The sequence below is a fragment of the Struthio camelus genome, chromosome W (assembly GCF_040807025.1).
Source record: "Struthio camelus isolate bStrCam1 chromosome W, bStrCam1.hap1, whole genome shotgun sequence".
Lineage (NCBI taxonomy): Eukaryota > Metazoa > Chordata > Aves > Struthioniformes > Struthionidae > Struthio > Struthio camelus.
In genome coordinates, this window is record NC_090981.1 from 42,696,250 (window position 1) to 42,712,771 (window position 16,522).

A 16,522-nucleotide genomic window follows, 5' to 3' on the forward strand; every position below is an offset into this window, starting at 1 on the left:
ATTCAATTATATAAAAATGACACAGGAAATGCTGCAATGAAAACTACTCTCAAAAGTCCAAAATACTAATCATCAATACCTAAAAGAACCATTGGCCTCCACCATACATACTTGTAATGGAATAGAAACACTACTTCAGAAATATTTTGACCAAAAGAAAAAATTGAAAGAAAATTAACTCAGATGTGAATGATATCCTAGTGCTTTAATGCTGAATTATAAGGTGCCTGCTTGTTTGAAGAAGATCAAAGAGCATTCAGTTTATAATGAATAATTTACTGTGTTTTTAGTGTTTCTGTTTCTAGACATCTGAAAGCATGGTACTGTAGACTTGACTATACACTGTACTTTTGTACGAATGCTTTTCTCATGTTTTTACTGATTCTTCCTTTCTTATTTATTGCTAGCCATTTACTGTAAGAGTTCAAAACCCAATATTCATTAGTTGTTTAAATAGCTTCTGACTAAGAGGAGGACTTGGAGACGTCAATTAGACTTCGATTTTGTCAGAGTGTTTATTGGTGAAAAATAATAGATAGTTTTGGGGATTGTTTTTTTGAAAAAACCCTTTCCTTTAGCGGTACACAGGCTCTGTCAGATGCAGCATTCCTAGAGCACATAAAATTCCATAAAATGTGTTGTATGAGCGTATATTTTTAATTTAATTCTTCCTTCTTCCAGTGTTCATACAAAGCTATTGCTTTTTTACGTATAAAATCTTACGTGTGAAGATTGCAATGGTATTCCTATTTGGTATATGTAACTACCTTCATACAGATTTGCTAAGAGGCTTGAAAGAGACTTCTTAATCTATGTTTATGGAAGTCTCCCGTCCTGCCTTATCTGAACATTTTCCAGCATGACTAGTCACATGCAAAATTAATAATCTAGGAATATTTGTGGAATATGGAAATATAAAGATGAACCAAGCTCTAGATACAGATTTGTTTCCCATTTTGAAGAAGCTGCAGGCACCCATATACAGTAATCCTTGTTTCTCTACATTTTGTGAATTTCCTCTTTCATAGGATGGAGTTTCAGCATGGGCTCTGCCTATCAGTTCCACAGCTGGCGAGTATTTGTGATTGTCTGTGCTCTGCCCTGTGTCTCTTCTGTGGTAGCCCTCACCTTCATGCCAGAAAGTCCTCGGTTCTTGCTGGAGGTATTACTTTCAAAACTGTTTTTTGATTCCAATCAAAGTTATTTATGTGTTTATATTATAACATCATTATAACAGGCATTAAGATTGTTCAATGACTATAGCAGATATCTTAATCTGAATATGTATTTCGTTTAAATGCTTTGATCAAATGTTTAGGTTGGAAAACATGATGAAGCCTGGATGATACTCAAGCAAATCCATGACACAAACATGCGTGCTCGTGGACATCCTGAAAAAGTTTTCACAGTGAGTATTACTCTTAAAGCTGATCTCTTAGAGCATCACCCAGCTTGCCGATTGGCGAGGTCTTCAGTGCTTAAGCAATCAATATTATCATTCTATGTACTAAAGAGAAAAAAAGGCATTTGTACCCTAAATATTCTCTGTTTTTCTGAGATAATCAGTAGACTCCAGCTGTGCTCTTTTATTAAGTTTGCTTCAACTTTAATAATAACAGTAAGCACATAGTAGAAATCCAAACTAGGTGGCTCTTGTTCCTTTAAATCTTCTCAAATGATTTTTCATTTTCATTAGCTAATACAGTTATTTTTAAAACTTTATTCCCACTTCTGTTCAATATTAATCTTTCAGACATTTATATTTCTCAAAATATGTTGGAAACTTGACTCTTTCTTGTTGTTTGTTGACTTCAAGCTCTAAGGATAATGCTTGTATTTGAAATATTGCTGGATTGTTTCTATTTGGAGGAAAAATTAACAGTTCAGATGTGGGGCTTTTTTTTTTTAATATAGTCTTCTTTATCCGTGAAGATTATCTATATCTATGAAGAATATACACAATTTTGTTTCCCTGAACGCAGTTGGACCAAACAGCAGCAGGCATTTTCTTGCTCAGAAATCCAGTCTGCCTTTCCAGCCTTTCATATGTGGTGAGAACGCTGGCACTCTGCAGGAGTGTCTATGAGTAGGATTTTTTTTCCCTTCTAGAGGCTTGCTTCTTGCTCTAATGCAGATATAACTCAATTAAGAAATCCTCTTAAAGGTTCTGCATTTGCGGTAGTTTCAAGGAATGACTATCTGACTGTGTGACTTTAGTCCATTAAGACTTGCAATTTATTGCCGTACATGTAGTTTCCATTACCTGCATATAATTTATTTCAAAAAGAAGCTTAAAACTACTGTATTCAGCTTGAATTCAGGTTAGCGTATCTATCACAGTTGACCTCCATTATTTATATACCAGTGGAATACCCCTAATACCATTTAACCTAACATTATTTTATTTTCTGATATTTATGGGTAAAGGGATTTGGCTAACAGTATATAGTTAGGGTGTAATTTCCCAATTGGCTTATGCTGGCCTGAGCTGCTTTCAAAAGGAGAGTTCATGCTCCCGGTTGGTTTTTGTTTTAATTCTGCCAGAGTTGATGCTCATTGATTCACTGCACAGTCAGCCATAGCACCAACCCTGTCCACCTACAGGGTTAGTTTAGGCACAAAGAAGAAAATAGGAATGTGCTGGGAAAAGAGAGGAGGCACAGAAGATGGTGGGAAGGATCAACTATTCAAGGCAGTCTCACATCAGTTTGACATGGTCACATCCTAAACTGGGCACAGAGACGAAAACAGAGCATGTGCGCTGTGTGTATGTGTATCTCTGATTCTTGTGATCTAACAAGTCTTACTCTCTACAGTTGTTTAACTGTTACACTGACCCACGTTAAACTCAATATTTTATTTATAACTATTTTAGTTAATTTGTCGACCTTTCATACAGTTTTCTCATTGCATAAATAAGAGAAAAAACATCAGCAGTTTGGGATTTTTGCCAGTTTCTGCCAAGAGCATTGGGAAAACTCAGATCTGGATATCAAAAAGTCAAGGGATAAGAAATACTATACTGTTTGTCAAGGTTGCACATTGATTGTGGTTCCTAATGTAAGCTTATGTTAGTATGATTAGAAAATGATTACTTATCATTGTCTCCTCTTGGACAATATTAGCACTTATTAGACCCACAGTGCAAAGGACTTCTGTGTAATTTGCTTGGGATGTCCTTTTCGACTCTATTTTTAAAAATTTAAATTAGCTCTGGGTATTGTGATGCTTTGTCTCAGTAATTTATTCCTAAGCTCCCTTGCTTCATCCAGTATCATTATATGACTTATAAATGTGTTAATACTTTCCTCCAATTTGTGTCACTAGTTTGGTCAAAGAGATAATGATACTTTGTTAGTATGTTTTCTAATTCTGCTGCTGATGTAACTTTTTATCTCTTTATTATTGCTTAGTTTTAGTATGCTTTCTTTGATTCTCTTTGCTCTTTCATTGTCAGGGATTAATTGATCTTTTTTCTGCAGACTTTTTTTTTTGCAACGTCTCTTTAGTTTTCCTTTAATTTAAGGAATTTCGTATTTCTAGCTAGTACAGTGAAGTTTGTGTTTCACTGAAATAAGTGATCTTTATCATTTTTTTTCTCTCATATTTTATATACTGGAAGCTGAATTTACACTGGGACAGATGGACCACTGCCTGATTCAACAGGGCTTTTCTTATGTTAAATGACCATGAAGGTTGTCGGCTTTTTGTCCCTAAATAATGTGCAGTGTCCCTAGGTATATGATTCCCCCTAGCCTTCCCAGCGCCAAACAAGTCAGGTGTCCAGGACAACAAAAAGGCTGCATCTCAGCTTACAAGAGTTACGTTTGCTTATATGATGTGATTCAAAAAGGCATGTCATTTCTGCCATGAGGGGCAGCAAGAGAGTATGTGAGGATGTTCCTATGTCTTAAATAATCATGGATGACTCGGTTCAGTCTTTTGTATAAAATGCTCTATAAAAGCACTTTAAGAAAAGCTGAAAACCAAATGAATGATGCAGGCAGGATTGTTGCTATTGGAAGAGGTATGATGAGAAGGGTACAGGCTTTTGGTATAGTCATGGTTTGGCAAGACAGTGAGCTACAGTATTCTAGAAGTGAAAGTTAAAACCCTTTGCTGTTTTTGTTCATGAGTTGAGGCCACCAGTCCTTGAACAATGTGTATCTATGGGAGTGGTAGACTGAAAACTAGCGGTATACGATCAAGACTGCAATTCCTTGGTGCCCTAGAACCCGCTGTGATACTTCTCTGGGAGGTGGTGTCCTCATTCTGTTAGGGGAAACAGGAGACATTACTACCTTTAGAAATTCCAGCCAAAATTGAACACCTAATCTGCTGCTCTGCTCCTCTTAATATGTCAATCCCCTTCCCCATTTTATTATTTTATTTATTTTCTTTACATTCACTTTCCATTTGTCTTCTGTTTAAATAAAGTCTAGCTGAATGCACTGCATTTTGTGATACTGCTATGATCTGTGACCAGAACAAGGGCCAAAACCAAAACCGCTCTCTGATGTAAGTTTGTCAGGTCTTGACATGGTTGAAAAGATGATAAAATACATTCTCGTTCTGCAACACAGGAGATTGCAAGTGAAAATTAGCACTTTAGACAGCATTGCATTCTCTGTCACTGATGGTTCTGCATTTTTCCTAGATATATGTTTATCTCATTTCATTTGGGGTGAAGTAGGAAATTCTTCATAACAGTTATAATACACATGGTTCCAGACCATATCAGCTAACTTTTTCTCTCCTCTTTGAAAAGGATAGTTAAAATCAATATCAAATAGGCAAGGCGACTTCCCAGTCTACCGCCACAAGAAATAAGAACAGAGTCTTAGTTTGTGGGATCTATTAAACATTCTAGAATTCCTTGATGTGCAGTTAATGCCTCAAGAAAATGCAAATATTTGCTGTTCTGTTTTTATTTCTAGGTTAACAGAATCAAAACTCCAAAGCAGATAGATGAGCTCATAGAAATTGAGAGTGATACAGGAACGTGGTACAGGAGGTGTTTTGTTAGAATTCGCACAGAGCTGTATGGTGTAAGTAACATCTCTGTTAGTTCTGTATTTATCGTTTTTTTAGTTAGTGTTCAGAAATGGCTTGACTGACCAAGCTCTTTACTGGTGACAGCTGCAATGCTATGGGGAATTAGGGAACCATCGTAAGATTCTCCTTTCATGACCCAGGAGAGGTATATGTGAATCGCAGAAATGCTGTTTCCAACTTCTGAGGAGGAAAATGCTGCATCAGCCCTTACACAAGTGATGGCTATTAGTTATATAGGCATATGCCCAAGCACCATGATATAATATGTGTTGGGAATGCATATTAATATATACCTATGGAAGGAGGTGGCGAGGTATGATGAGGTAAAGATGATGATGTAAAGAATTATCAGCAGGAGGTTGCAGTGGCCACGTTACTTAACAAACAGTAAAGCCATGAATAAATTATGTAGATGATGTCAGTAAAACTTTTATAAGGCATTGTATCTGCACGTATTTTTAGTACGTGTCAAATGTTTTACCAGAAAACAACTTCAGAACTACTTCATTAATATAAGCTCACTGTGACTGTCCCTTCTTTTTAAAAAAAAAAGGCAAAATTACACAATAAATCTAAACCTTGTAATGAAAACTGAGAAAAGTCTTATTAATAAAAAAAAACACAAAAATGTCCAAAAATAGCTCTCCACAGCTCTGAAAAATCTGAGATCTTAAAGCTTTCCAGAGCTAAGCGGAAGTGTTGTAAACTAGGGCTTGTCACGTATTTCCAAACAAAATTATTTTGCTTGAAAAACTAGGTTTTCACTAAGAAAAAAATCCAGAAATTGTCTACATTTAAAGTTATTTGTCCAAACATGGAGTAGATGAAAATTGAAATGTTATGATTTGGCTTTGTTACTAAAACAACTCTTAAGACGTTGCAGCTTTGTTGTCTCACATCTTTGTTATTTCACTGGACTAGCACCTGGGTTATAGAGTCTTCCTTGGTACATGATACATGCTAAAAACTCTTAGGACAGATTGCCTCTTTTCTCCAAAAGCAGGAGATGACCTTGAGAGAGAGAGAGGAAAACACCATTCTCAGTCAACTCTGCTGTGGAAATTCTGGCCTGGGGATAGTCTCAGCTTTTCCTCACATAGTTAAAGAACCAGTTTCTAGCTGTGATAGGTTCTGACAAATGGAACACTGATTTGTGTGCCCCTATTGAATTATGGAGTATAGCACGTTTAAACTTGGAGTATAGCTATGGAGTATAGCACGTTTAAGCAGTATAATACTGGGAGCTGAGAAGGAAACATTTCTGAGAGGATCCTTGTCAGGTTTATTTGTGATAGTGAATTGAAGATGCCTAGGTATCAGGAAAGTTTGAAGTAGTCTGTGGAGGTAAATTAACAGACAAAGTGAAAAGAGGCCACAAAGACACAGAACAAGCACGATCTGGTTATAGCCAGAGGTTAGTTTACTTATATCATAAGTACAGTATGACTTCAGTATCAAAGAGCTAATCTATTCTCTCTGATACCCTGTAGAAGCAAGAAAATCGGAATCCAAAAGCTTCTGTCATTTAACAGAATTGTTCAGAATATTTTTAAAATAAATGTATTTCCTAACGATTTACAGATTTGGTTGACATTTACAAGGTGTTTCAACTACCCGGTGAAGGATAATACGATCAAACTTACAGCTGTATGGTTCACCCTGTCTTTTGGGTAAGAATGCTTGAGATCCTAAACAATTTTTGGTAAACTTGGCAGACAGAGGAATCATCTGCATGCAAATCTTTGTCAGTATGATTATCTTTTTTCTTTGGAAAGGTTTTATTCAATTATCTTCCCACAAAATGTTATATTTATTGGCTAGTCTGTTTTTGGTTGCAAGCCTGATTCATTAAAAATATATGGCTTAAGACAATTGGCATCTTCTGTAGGTTAGGATCTTTGAACATTTTCATGTAGGCAATCAGCAAATATAGAAGAACTGCCTGTGTCAGTGTGCTAGGTGCTCTACTTGCTTTAACTTTTTTAAAAGTACCTATTTTAAAACAGGAGTCTTCAGGCTAGACTTGGTTTATGCAGTATTTGGAAGAAGTCCTTGGTATTGTTACCCATTGTTCCAAAACTCACTGGTGTCATTGGAGAGAGATGCTGCGGTGTCATTGGAGAGAGATGCTGCTGGAGCTTACCTGTTTGTATCTAAAGGCAATCACGCTATGTAGCCCCTTCATAAAACACACTGCCTCTTCTCCGTTATAGGGTTTCTTCCGTGACAGTCTTCACAGTTCTCCTACAGTCTCCCACTTCAAAAATAATCCACTTCCTCTGCCCAACTTCCTTACTCTAGAGAACATTGTGTAGTATGTCCTAGCCCACTTTGTTAACAGAGCTCTGTTCCTTGTTTTAGTCCAAAGACAAGGCATCAGTGATCAGACCATGAACTCCTATGACAGATGCTAGAAAAGATTTTTTTCTTCATATCTCTTACTGTCTCCAATCTATGCAAAACTGCATTCTTTGTGTCAGGGTGCCACAGGGGCTAGCAGCAGCGAGGCGTCCCCGGAGCAGCAGGGCCAGGCCTCGCTGCCAGGGCCTGTCCTACTGCCCCATGAGGGAGCAGGGCAGCCGGGGACAACTGGGGGCAGGTCAGCACTGGGCACCTCTGTGGGGACAGGGATGGGCCAAGGCCAGGCGGTCACCCATGGGTTGGGATCGGGATCAGTGCGACTCGTGACTGGGTGGGGCTGGAGCCCGGCACCGCTGCGACGTCACTGGGGAGGCCCAGTGTTGGACTGAAATGGGGTTCTGGGCCTTGCGCAGGATGTAGAGAGGCCCTGGGCGAGGCCAGGCAGGGGTGGTGAGGGCTGTTAGTACTCTCAGGGCCCTGAGACATTGGTTTCATGCAGAAGTGAATTCCAGTCTTGATCTATTCTTTACGCATGATATTTGGAACACGTGATGGCAGATTCAACTACTGCATCAAGTAAATGGTTGAGAAAGCTGCTCTTTCTCACCTTGCACAGATTTCTGAACCCGTGAGATTTGTGACTGAATGTTTTCTGTTTTTCACAGCTACTACGGCTTGTCTGTCTGGTTTCCTGATGTCATTAAACACCTGCAGTCAGATGAGTATGCATCCCGAGTGAAACATTTTCAGAATGAGGAGGTTTCACATTTTGTCTTCAACTTCACGTTGGAAAATCAGATTCACAGCAATGGAGAATACATCAATGACAGGTCTAGAGATTTTCTAATATCCTGACTTGGCTAGAACAAATAAATGCATGTTTTAAAACATGTCCTAATAATCTAATATTTTTCTGTATTAACTATTATCAGAAGGTGGTGTTACTTTTTAGGGGAATTTATTTCTGTTCTTAATTCCTTATAACTTGATCTTGAGTTATGTTCTGGAGCATGGGGAAAATTGGCCTGTACGTTGCCTGTTGGTTCGCAGAATCACACAATAGATAGGTTTGGCAGGGACCTCTGGACATCACCTGGTCCAACCCACCTGCTGCTCAAGCCAGGTCAGCTAGAGCAGGTTGCCTAGGACTGTGTCCAGTCAGGTTTTGAATATCTGCAGGGGTGGAGACTCCACAACCTCTCTGGGCAACCTGTTCCAAAGTTCAAGCATTCTCACAGTAAATAAGTGTTTTCTTATGTTCAAATGGAATTTTCTGTGTTTCAGCTTGTGTCCACTGCCTCTCATCCTGTCACTGGGCACCACTGATAAGAATCTGGCCTCATCCTCTTTACACCCTCCCTTCAGATACTTACAAACATTCCTAAGACCCTCTCTGGGCCTTTTCTCCAGGCTAAGCAGTCCCAGTTTTTCATCATATGAGAGAGATTCTCCAGCCCCTTAAATCATCTTCGTGGCCCTTCGCTGGACTCACTCCAGTAGCTCAATGTCTTTCTTGTACCGGAGAACTCGGAAGAGTACTCCAAGTGAGGCCTCAGCAGGGCTGAGTAAAGTGGAAGAATCACTTCCCTCAGCCTGCTGGCAACAGTCTTCCTCACGTAGCCCAGGATGCTGTTGGTATTCTTTGCCTCGGGGATGCATTGCCGGCCCGTGTTCAAGTTGGTGTCCACAAGGAGCCCCAGGTTCTTCTCTGCAAAGCTGCTCTCCAACTGGTTGGCCCCCAGCCTGTACTGGTGGATGGAGTTATTCCTCCTCAGGTGCCGGACTTCACACTTCCCTTTGTTGAACTTCTTGAAGTTCCTTCCTGCCCATCTCTCCAGCCTGTCGAGGTCCCTCTGAATGGCAGCACAGCCCTCTGGGGTATCCGCCACTCCTCCCAGTTTTGTATCGTCTGTCCTTCCTAAAAAGCCTGTGTCTATCGTCGTGTGAGCTATCACACCATGTCTCTGTGATCCCACTGAGATTGTAGCCCTGTAACCGCATGCAGACTTCTGATCCCTCCGTTTTCTTTGCCATGCTGCGTGCATGAGTGTACAGGCACTTCAGAAAGGCCCCCCGGCATGCTGACTTCCTAGAAAGGGCACAAGAGCTTTCCCCATAATAGGCCACTTAGGCACTTGCTTGTTTACCTACATGTGATTCGGATGATTCCACTTTAGCCCCGTTTTGTTGATGAAGAGGGCCCTTCTGTATACATCGCTCCAGGCCTTTTGGTTGCCAACCCTATCCGCTACTTCCTTACTGAACTGTTGGTCATTCTCTCCCTCTTCCATCATTCCCAGTTTAATGCCCTTCTAAGCAGGCTGCACAGCCTGTTGGCAAAGATACTTCTGCCCCACGTTCGTATGTGAGGACCCCTTATGCAAAACCAGGTTCTTCACATTGCTGAAGAAAGCCTGAAAAGCCCAAGTTAACACTACTTCCTTTCACAGCGGGGCTCAAAAGGTTTTCAGACCCAACGTATGCAGCATATTGCTGGGGGATGGGGAAGGATGTACTTTTATCTCTCTTACTCGTTCTTTCTTGTAGCAATTAAGACTGCTTGCGTGAAAGTGTTGAGCATTCGGAGGATCAGATCATATCACAGACAAATAAAAGATAAATATTACTGTATCAATAAAAAGCATGAACAGCTCTTAAATGGGAAACAACACATTGGCAATGCCTTTTGTATTTTTTAACTGATTCCATAAGTCTTGAGACTTTAGCTAAAATTTAACAGATAACCAGATAACTAAGGGAAAAATTAAACACAGCTGTTTTAGGTGTCTGGTTTCTCTTAAGGAATATGCAGAAGAACCATGTGAAGGGTCTCCTGGATGTTATGGTGCAAAGTAATTATTATGAATAATACTGGTGATTTTGGTAATTCAGGGTAATTCCATTTTTGATAGGAACTTGAGTTTTGAGGTTAAAGTCTTGAGTTAAAGGTTTATGCTTTGCAGACACAAATGAACAGTTATCTCATTGTTAAACTGCGTATGCCTTCCGAATTCATTTTTCTTTCCAGGAGACAGATGTTCTCCTAAAAGCAAAGAAAACTTACTGTCATTCAGTAAGTTTCAGTTGTTTTGCATTGTGTCAATCAAGATCTTATCACTTTGAACTGACAATTTTTGTAAAACAGTAAATGTAACACTAATCCACTCTAAAACCCTGATTTACTCTTTCAGATGTACAAATTTAATAAGCCTTTGATAAGCCTATTCAGTTATTTCATAGTTTCACAAAACGTTTGCCACATTAATATGCACTCTTTTGATATTCTTCCCCTACAAATGTTTCAATACTTACCCTTAGTTTTCAGTATTTCCTTCATGTTCTTTCTTCACTAGAAGATGTATCCATCAATACTCCACTTCTTACTTTGTTGCATTTCTCATGAATTTGAATTCAAATCACCTCAATAATCCATACCAGTTTTAATACAGTCACAACATATTTCCTGTCCAGAGGTAGAAAGTGCATCAGAAACACACAGGACACAGAGTCTGTCTTTTCTGTTTCCATTTACTAATCTAATTGCTAAATTCTCTTTGTTTTCTCCTGAAATTAGGCTACCTTTTTAAAAGGAAAGTGCTATATGAAAAATAATAGTGAGCTGACACTGAACTCCAGACTGATTTTAATCAGAGAGTGTCAAAAATAAGAAATGATATGGTAACTAAAACTAATGGGCTGAAAACACCATTTTTATGACCAATACAAGAAGAGAATTCATTAGCTATATATTATTTTCCTATGATAATGACAATTAACTTTTGTTCTCCTTTCTCATTAAAATTTGATTCTAACAACTTTGTTAGTGAGAAAGTTTAATTCCTACTGTTTGGTAAGTAGCATATTTTGTATGTTTGTATTCCTACTATTATTCTTGTAATAGGAAAAATACTTAGCTAGTCGCACCAGGTTTAATTAGAGTAGAGCTAGATCTGTATCTGGAAGGCTTTGCCAAGCTAACTCTACTTACTCTTATATAACAATTAAAGCCCTACTTTTCAAAGTGTTGCCACTTTTGATGCAGTCTGCCAGCAAAGCTGCCCTCTTGTAGGTGTAGCTTTTCCCACATTCAAGGGAAATAAAATATATTACAAAAAGTTCTGATTTATTGCTACATCTGTGGGATTTTTTTAGCATAATGATGTTAGTTCATATGAGTACACTAGAAAAAGCTTATTGTATTAGTTTAGCCTAGTAATGTTGAACTAGAAAGTTGTTGCTAATACCATGCTTTCTCCTTGAATTTTTATGTGAATGAATTAATTGAGGGACATTCTCTGGAAGGAGGATATTCAAAAATAAGAAAAGCTAATAGCAATCATTTATGCATGTTTTATGTATGCTGTAGTTGTGATTGTATGCACAGACACAGTAGCAGCAAGCACATATTCTAATTAGATATCTAACTGTAAACTGCATGTGTAATTGTTGTGATCATGTTAAACCATTTTTTGAAAACATTTTTAAAAGCTGGGATCAATATTTCTTGGATTTGAGCTCAACACGGTGCAGAGCGTGTTCATCTGGAGAAATAAAGGTTCTTTCAAATATTCTTTCTTTCCAATGTCCAGGTACCAGCAGGTGCTTGTTTATTCCAAGAGACTAAGTTTCTGGAGCCTGAGTTCCCAGTTTACAACAGCAGTGTCAAATTACAAATAATAGTGGTTTTATAAGGATATTCCATGACATTGTTTCTGGTTGATGATTACAGACATGTAGCAACTGAAATAGTCTCTTTTTATGTCAGTTATGAAAATAAACTGTATTATTGATTATAACCAGCAGCTATGTGGGGATGCCTTTTTAATGCTTTTTCTCAAAGGCAGTATTCTAGAATGAGCCTTTAATTAATTTTATCACTGTAACTTCTTTAAGGAATCACTGTTTCTGAGGCTGAGATTTTTGAGAAAGGCACCAGGTAAAACTGTGTAGCAGAGTCATTCTGGTCTGTCACTGTTTCTGACCTCTGAAGGTAGACTGATAGAAATTATTTGTATTGGACAGGTTTATTATGATGAAGTTTAAATCAGTAACCTTTGAAGATTCCCTTTTTAAGAACTGTGTGTTTGAAGACATTACTTCACTGAACACATACTTCAGGAACTGTACTTTTGTGAATACCACCTTCTACAACACAGGTATTACAAGGAAAAAAAAGAATGTCCGTTGTTCAGCTGCATGCATTTTACTGTTGTGGTCTCATTATAATTTCTAGTTTTCTTTGTATTCCTTTGTAAGGAATACAAAGCTATAAAAAGCAACAGGAGTCAGTAATAAAATACCAGAAAAGAGAAGGGTTCGCAGAATCACCCAGAATGGTTGAGGTTGGAAGGGACCTCTGGAGATCATCTAGTCCAACTCCCCTGCTCAAGCACGGTCATCTAGAGCACGTAGCACAGGATCGCGTCCAGGCGGGTTTTGAGTATCTCCAGAGAAGGAGACTCCACAGCCTCTCTGGGCAACCTGTTCCAGTGCTCTGTCACCGTCACAATAAAGAAGTTTGTCCTCATATTCAAACTGAACTTCCTATGTTTCAGTTGTGCCTGCTGCCTCCTGTCCTGTCACATCCCCGTTGGAGACACTGCAAGGCTAAAATTGATTCAGATAACGAATATCTCTTTGGTTTTGGTCATCTCTAAAGAGTTTCAGTCTGGAGAGGAGAAGATATGTTTACTAATTTACTGGTTGCTCCAATTAGCTGTATTTTCTGTTTTGTCTAAATGGGACAGGTGAAGTACATTGTCCTGTTGTGCTTATTGTGGAAAGGGGATCTAAGCTCAGGATTCAAACTACTTTATCTTTAATCATTCCCAGTCTACTAAGTATTCTACCAACAATAGGAACACATATTTTCATATGTATGAAGAGAGTAAACACATTTTTTTTCTTTTCAATACAATGTAAATGAAAGTAGCTTAGAGCCAACTAAGGTTATAGCTGGAAGAATGCAGCACTCCTTACTGCTTTCCTGCCACTCCAGGAATCATATTAGTAATAGGGTCAGGTTTCAGAACAAGCAATGCCCAGCCTTCGTTGCCTGTAAGGAAGGCATTCTTCATTCAGGGTTTTAAGGCTGACAGGAACAGTAGAAAGGAAGGGGAAGTATAAGGAGAGATCTCTAAAATGGTATATGGAGAAGAGTGGCCTGAACTGTTGCATGTAGTAACACATCCATTTGCTTGTTCGATAATGAATACGTGATAATGTCACCACATCAACACTGAATTTTACAGTGGTGGCAATCTGATTTCAGAAGCCAGCAGGATCTGACTGATAACTTTTGAAACGATAACTGGATGCAAAACTATAAAAACTGGAGCAGTCAGAAATATATGTGATCATCTGTATCTCATTTAGAAATATTAAGACAGACACAATTACAGAGCTCACAATTAGCAAAATGTTTAATAATCAAAAAACTAATTGCCTCTCTAAGCACTGGGAGTGATCCGTTTTGTAGAGTCATCTTTTCAGGGTAGAACTGAGCTGAAGATCAAGTGTTCTGCTCAAAAATGAAAATGAGTTTACTCCGAATGCCCTATGATCATTCGCCTTTAACAGCAGTCCGCACAAACTGAGCGTGATTGGCAATCTTAGCTGAAAGGATACCTGGTATGGAAATAGTAGGTTTGACACTGAGCAAAACTGAGGAACGTTGGCAGTGCTCAGTGGTAGAAACTTGCAAATATCCCATGCTTTCTAGACAAAACTAGCCTTTGCGGATAGGACTTAACCAAATGAAGTGCAAGCAGAAATGAAGTGCATTAATGTAATTTGTCTGCTTCAAGGCTCTAGTTCCTTACTTTTATGAGCTCTGCATATTTTTCTATTAAGATAGAAAGCTGTCAAAATTAACAGCTGTAATTAGTTCTATTTTAGGAAGCAGTATAAGTTCCTAGTTATCATTAAGGTTGTCTAAGCTGCAGTGTTTTTAATCAAAAACCACACAAAGTCAAGTGTTAGCTGATTTTTTTCTTTTTCTTGTTTCCACAGATCTTGAGCAATATAAATTTGTTGACAGTGAATTTATAAATTGCACATTTTTCCATATCAGGACAGGATGCCAGATCTCTTTTGATGATGACTACAGTGCCTACTGGATTTACTTTGTTAATTTCCTGGGAACTTTGGCAGTGTTACCAGGAAACATTGTGTCTGCTCTTCTGATGGACAGAATTGGACGTTTGACAATGCTAGGTACAAACTTCACATTAAAATAGGAAACAAAAACAAAACCTAAAGCTATCCTGATAGCGTAACATTTTCTCTTTTTAAAGGATTTAATTCAGAGAAGTAAGGAAAAAAAATCCTTCTAAAGATATTGCTTTATGTGGTATTCTAAGTGCCCTTTTAGAAAGCTCCCGATTCAGAAAGTCTGGGAACAAAGAGGTCTATAACCAGTTCTACTGTGCCACATTATCAGTCATTATTCTTCCACACTGGTGTTATGAGACTGTAATTTAGGCATTTGGGATGAGATTTTTGAATGGTGCTGACCGCTGGCTTGTCTTTGCTCTAGCTGAAAGGAGAGCAACATATACGCAGGTCATCATTGGCTAGTGGAGCAGCTCCTGGCCATGACCTAGTGAGCGGTCCTTAGCCTGTTAGCCATTTTGAAAAGTTATATAGCTGAAAGATATCTACTGCAGAATATCTCCAATGACAAGTCTGTTTTCATTTTACTTACATAACTATGTTGTAGTTTATTATTTTCTAGGAGCATATTTATATATAAATGCAATTCCTACTCATGCTACAAGATATGAGTGAGTTTCGTTTAATTGCAGGAGATGATAAACAATGAAGAATGGGGGTAGTTTTCCCTAGATGACTTGTTTTGGGAGTTCAGAGGGGGTTCCAGTTTAATACTTTATATTAATACTTTAATAAGTATTAATAATACTTAAAAGTATTAATAATACTTTTAACATAAGTTAAATAGGTTTTATATAAGTTTATATTAAAAAGTTTTATATAAGTTTTATATAAGTTTAAAGTTTTAATACTCTATATCCTAATATTTAAGAGTTACACTCTCAGTTTTTTCCCTGAGCCCCTTAAAACTTTTGTCTGCCAGACTGGTCTAGCCAACAAAGGATATCTCTTTAGTCTTTAACTCAGAACATATGGATCAGTTATCCACACACACTATATGAATAGAAATATTAGACAAACAAAGATTATTCTTTAAATACAGCTCCACTTAGTGTATGTTTCGTCTGTCACATATATAGGTGGTTCTATGGTTCTTTCTGGCATAAGCTGTTTTTTCCTGTGGTTTGGGACCAGCGAATCCATGATGATAGGTATGCTTTGCCTCTACAATGGTCTCACTATCTCAGCGTGGAACTCCCTTGATGTCATTACTGTGGAACTGTATCCTACAGACAGAAGGTAAGTGCAGATGTATCTTTGTTAACCTTGCTGGGTCCATCTCTATGTACCAACAGAAATGGTATGCAGAAATGGTTAAATATGAGCTTTACAGCAGTGTTGCTATTTTGAGTTGGCCAAACACAGTTTGTCTTATGAATAGCAAGGGAAAAAGAAGATTTTTTGAGCTATTTGATATTTTGCATCAAATATCACCTCGTCAGGAAAATACTATAAATGTAGTTTCATGTGAAATGTGAAGGTGTGACTGCTACTTTTGTTTAAAATACTGCTTATCAATAGTATTTCTGAAAACATTAATGGTACCACTCTGGGTTTCCCCTAGTGCAGCTAGCTATGAAGTCAGCATTTGGTCCAAAATAGCAATATTGCTGCATTAGTCTGTTGATTATGAAATGGTGTGGGGATGATAATAAAAATTACAGGCTGGAGCTGAACAGCATCTTCTGCAAAAGACTGTGAGTTTAAGCCATGCTGAGGTGTTAATCTGCATGCTAAGGATTTGTAGGCAAGGTCAATAGCAGTCTGTACGTTCTCATCATTAATCACATACAAGAATGTCTAGGGCACTTACCTCCGACCCTTAAGGCTCATGGAGAAAGGACTAAGGACAGTTGTCATGTCCTGCAAGCACTGCTGCTAGAAGGGAATTTTTCCTTTAGTGTTGAGGTATAGGATACTCTTTAATGTTGAT

General features: G+C 38.2%; 1 protein-coding gene across 2 annotated transcripts in view; it reads left to right on the top strand.

The window, feature by feature from the left end:
- The window catches only part of LOC138064158 (synaptic vesicle glycoprotein 2C), a 182,105-nt gene that overhangs the window by 153,234 nt on the left and 12,349 nt on the right, over positions 1-16,522 (top strand). For both annotated transcript variants that reach the window (XM_068925551.1, XM_068925550.1), the window contains 8 exons: positions 1,029-1,162; positions 1,319-1,408; positions 4,938-5,048; positions 6,637-6,725; positions 8,082-8,246; positions 12,439-12,572; positions 14,428-14,631; positions 15,669-15,828. In XM_068925551.1, coding sequence (XP_068781652.1) covers positions 1,029-1,162; positions 1,319-1,408; positions 4,938-5,048; positions 6,637-6,725; positions 8,082-8,246; positions 12,439-12,572; positions 14,428-14,631; positions 15,669-15,828 — 1,087 coding nt within the window. The remainder of the gene's footprint in view (positions 1-1,028; positions 1,163-1,318; positions 1,409-4,937; positions 5,049-6,636; positions 6,726-8,081; positions 8,247-12,438; positions 12,573-14,427; positions 14,632-15,668; positions 15,829-16,522) is intronic.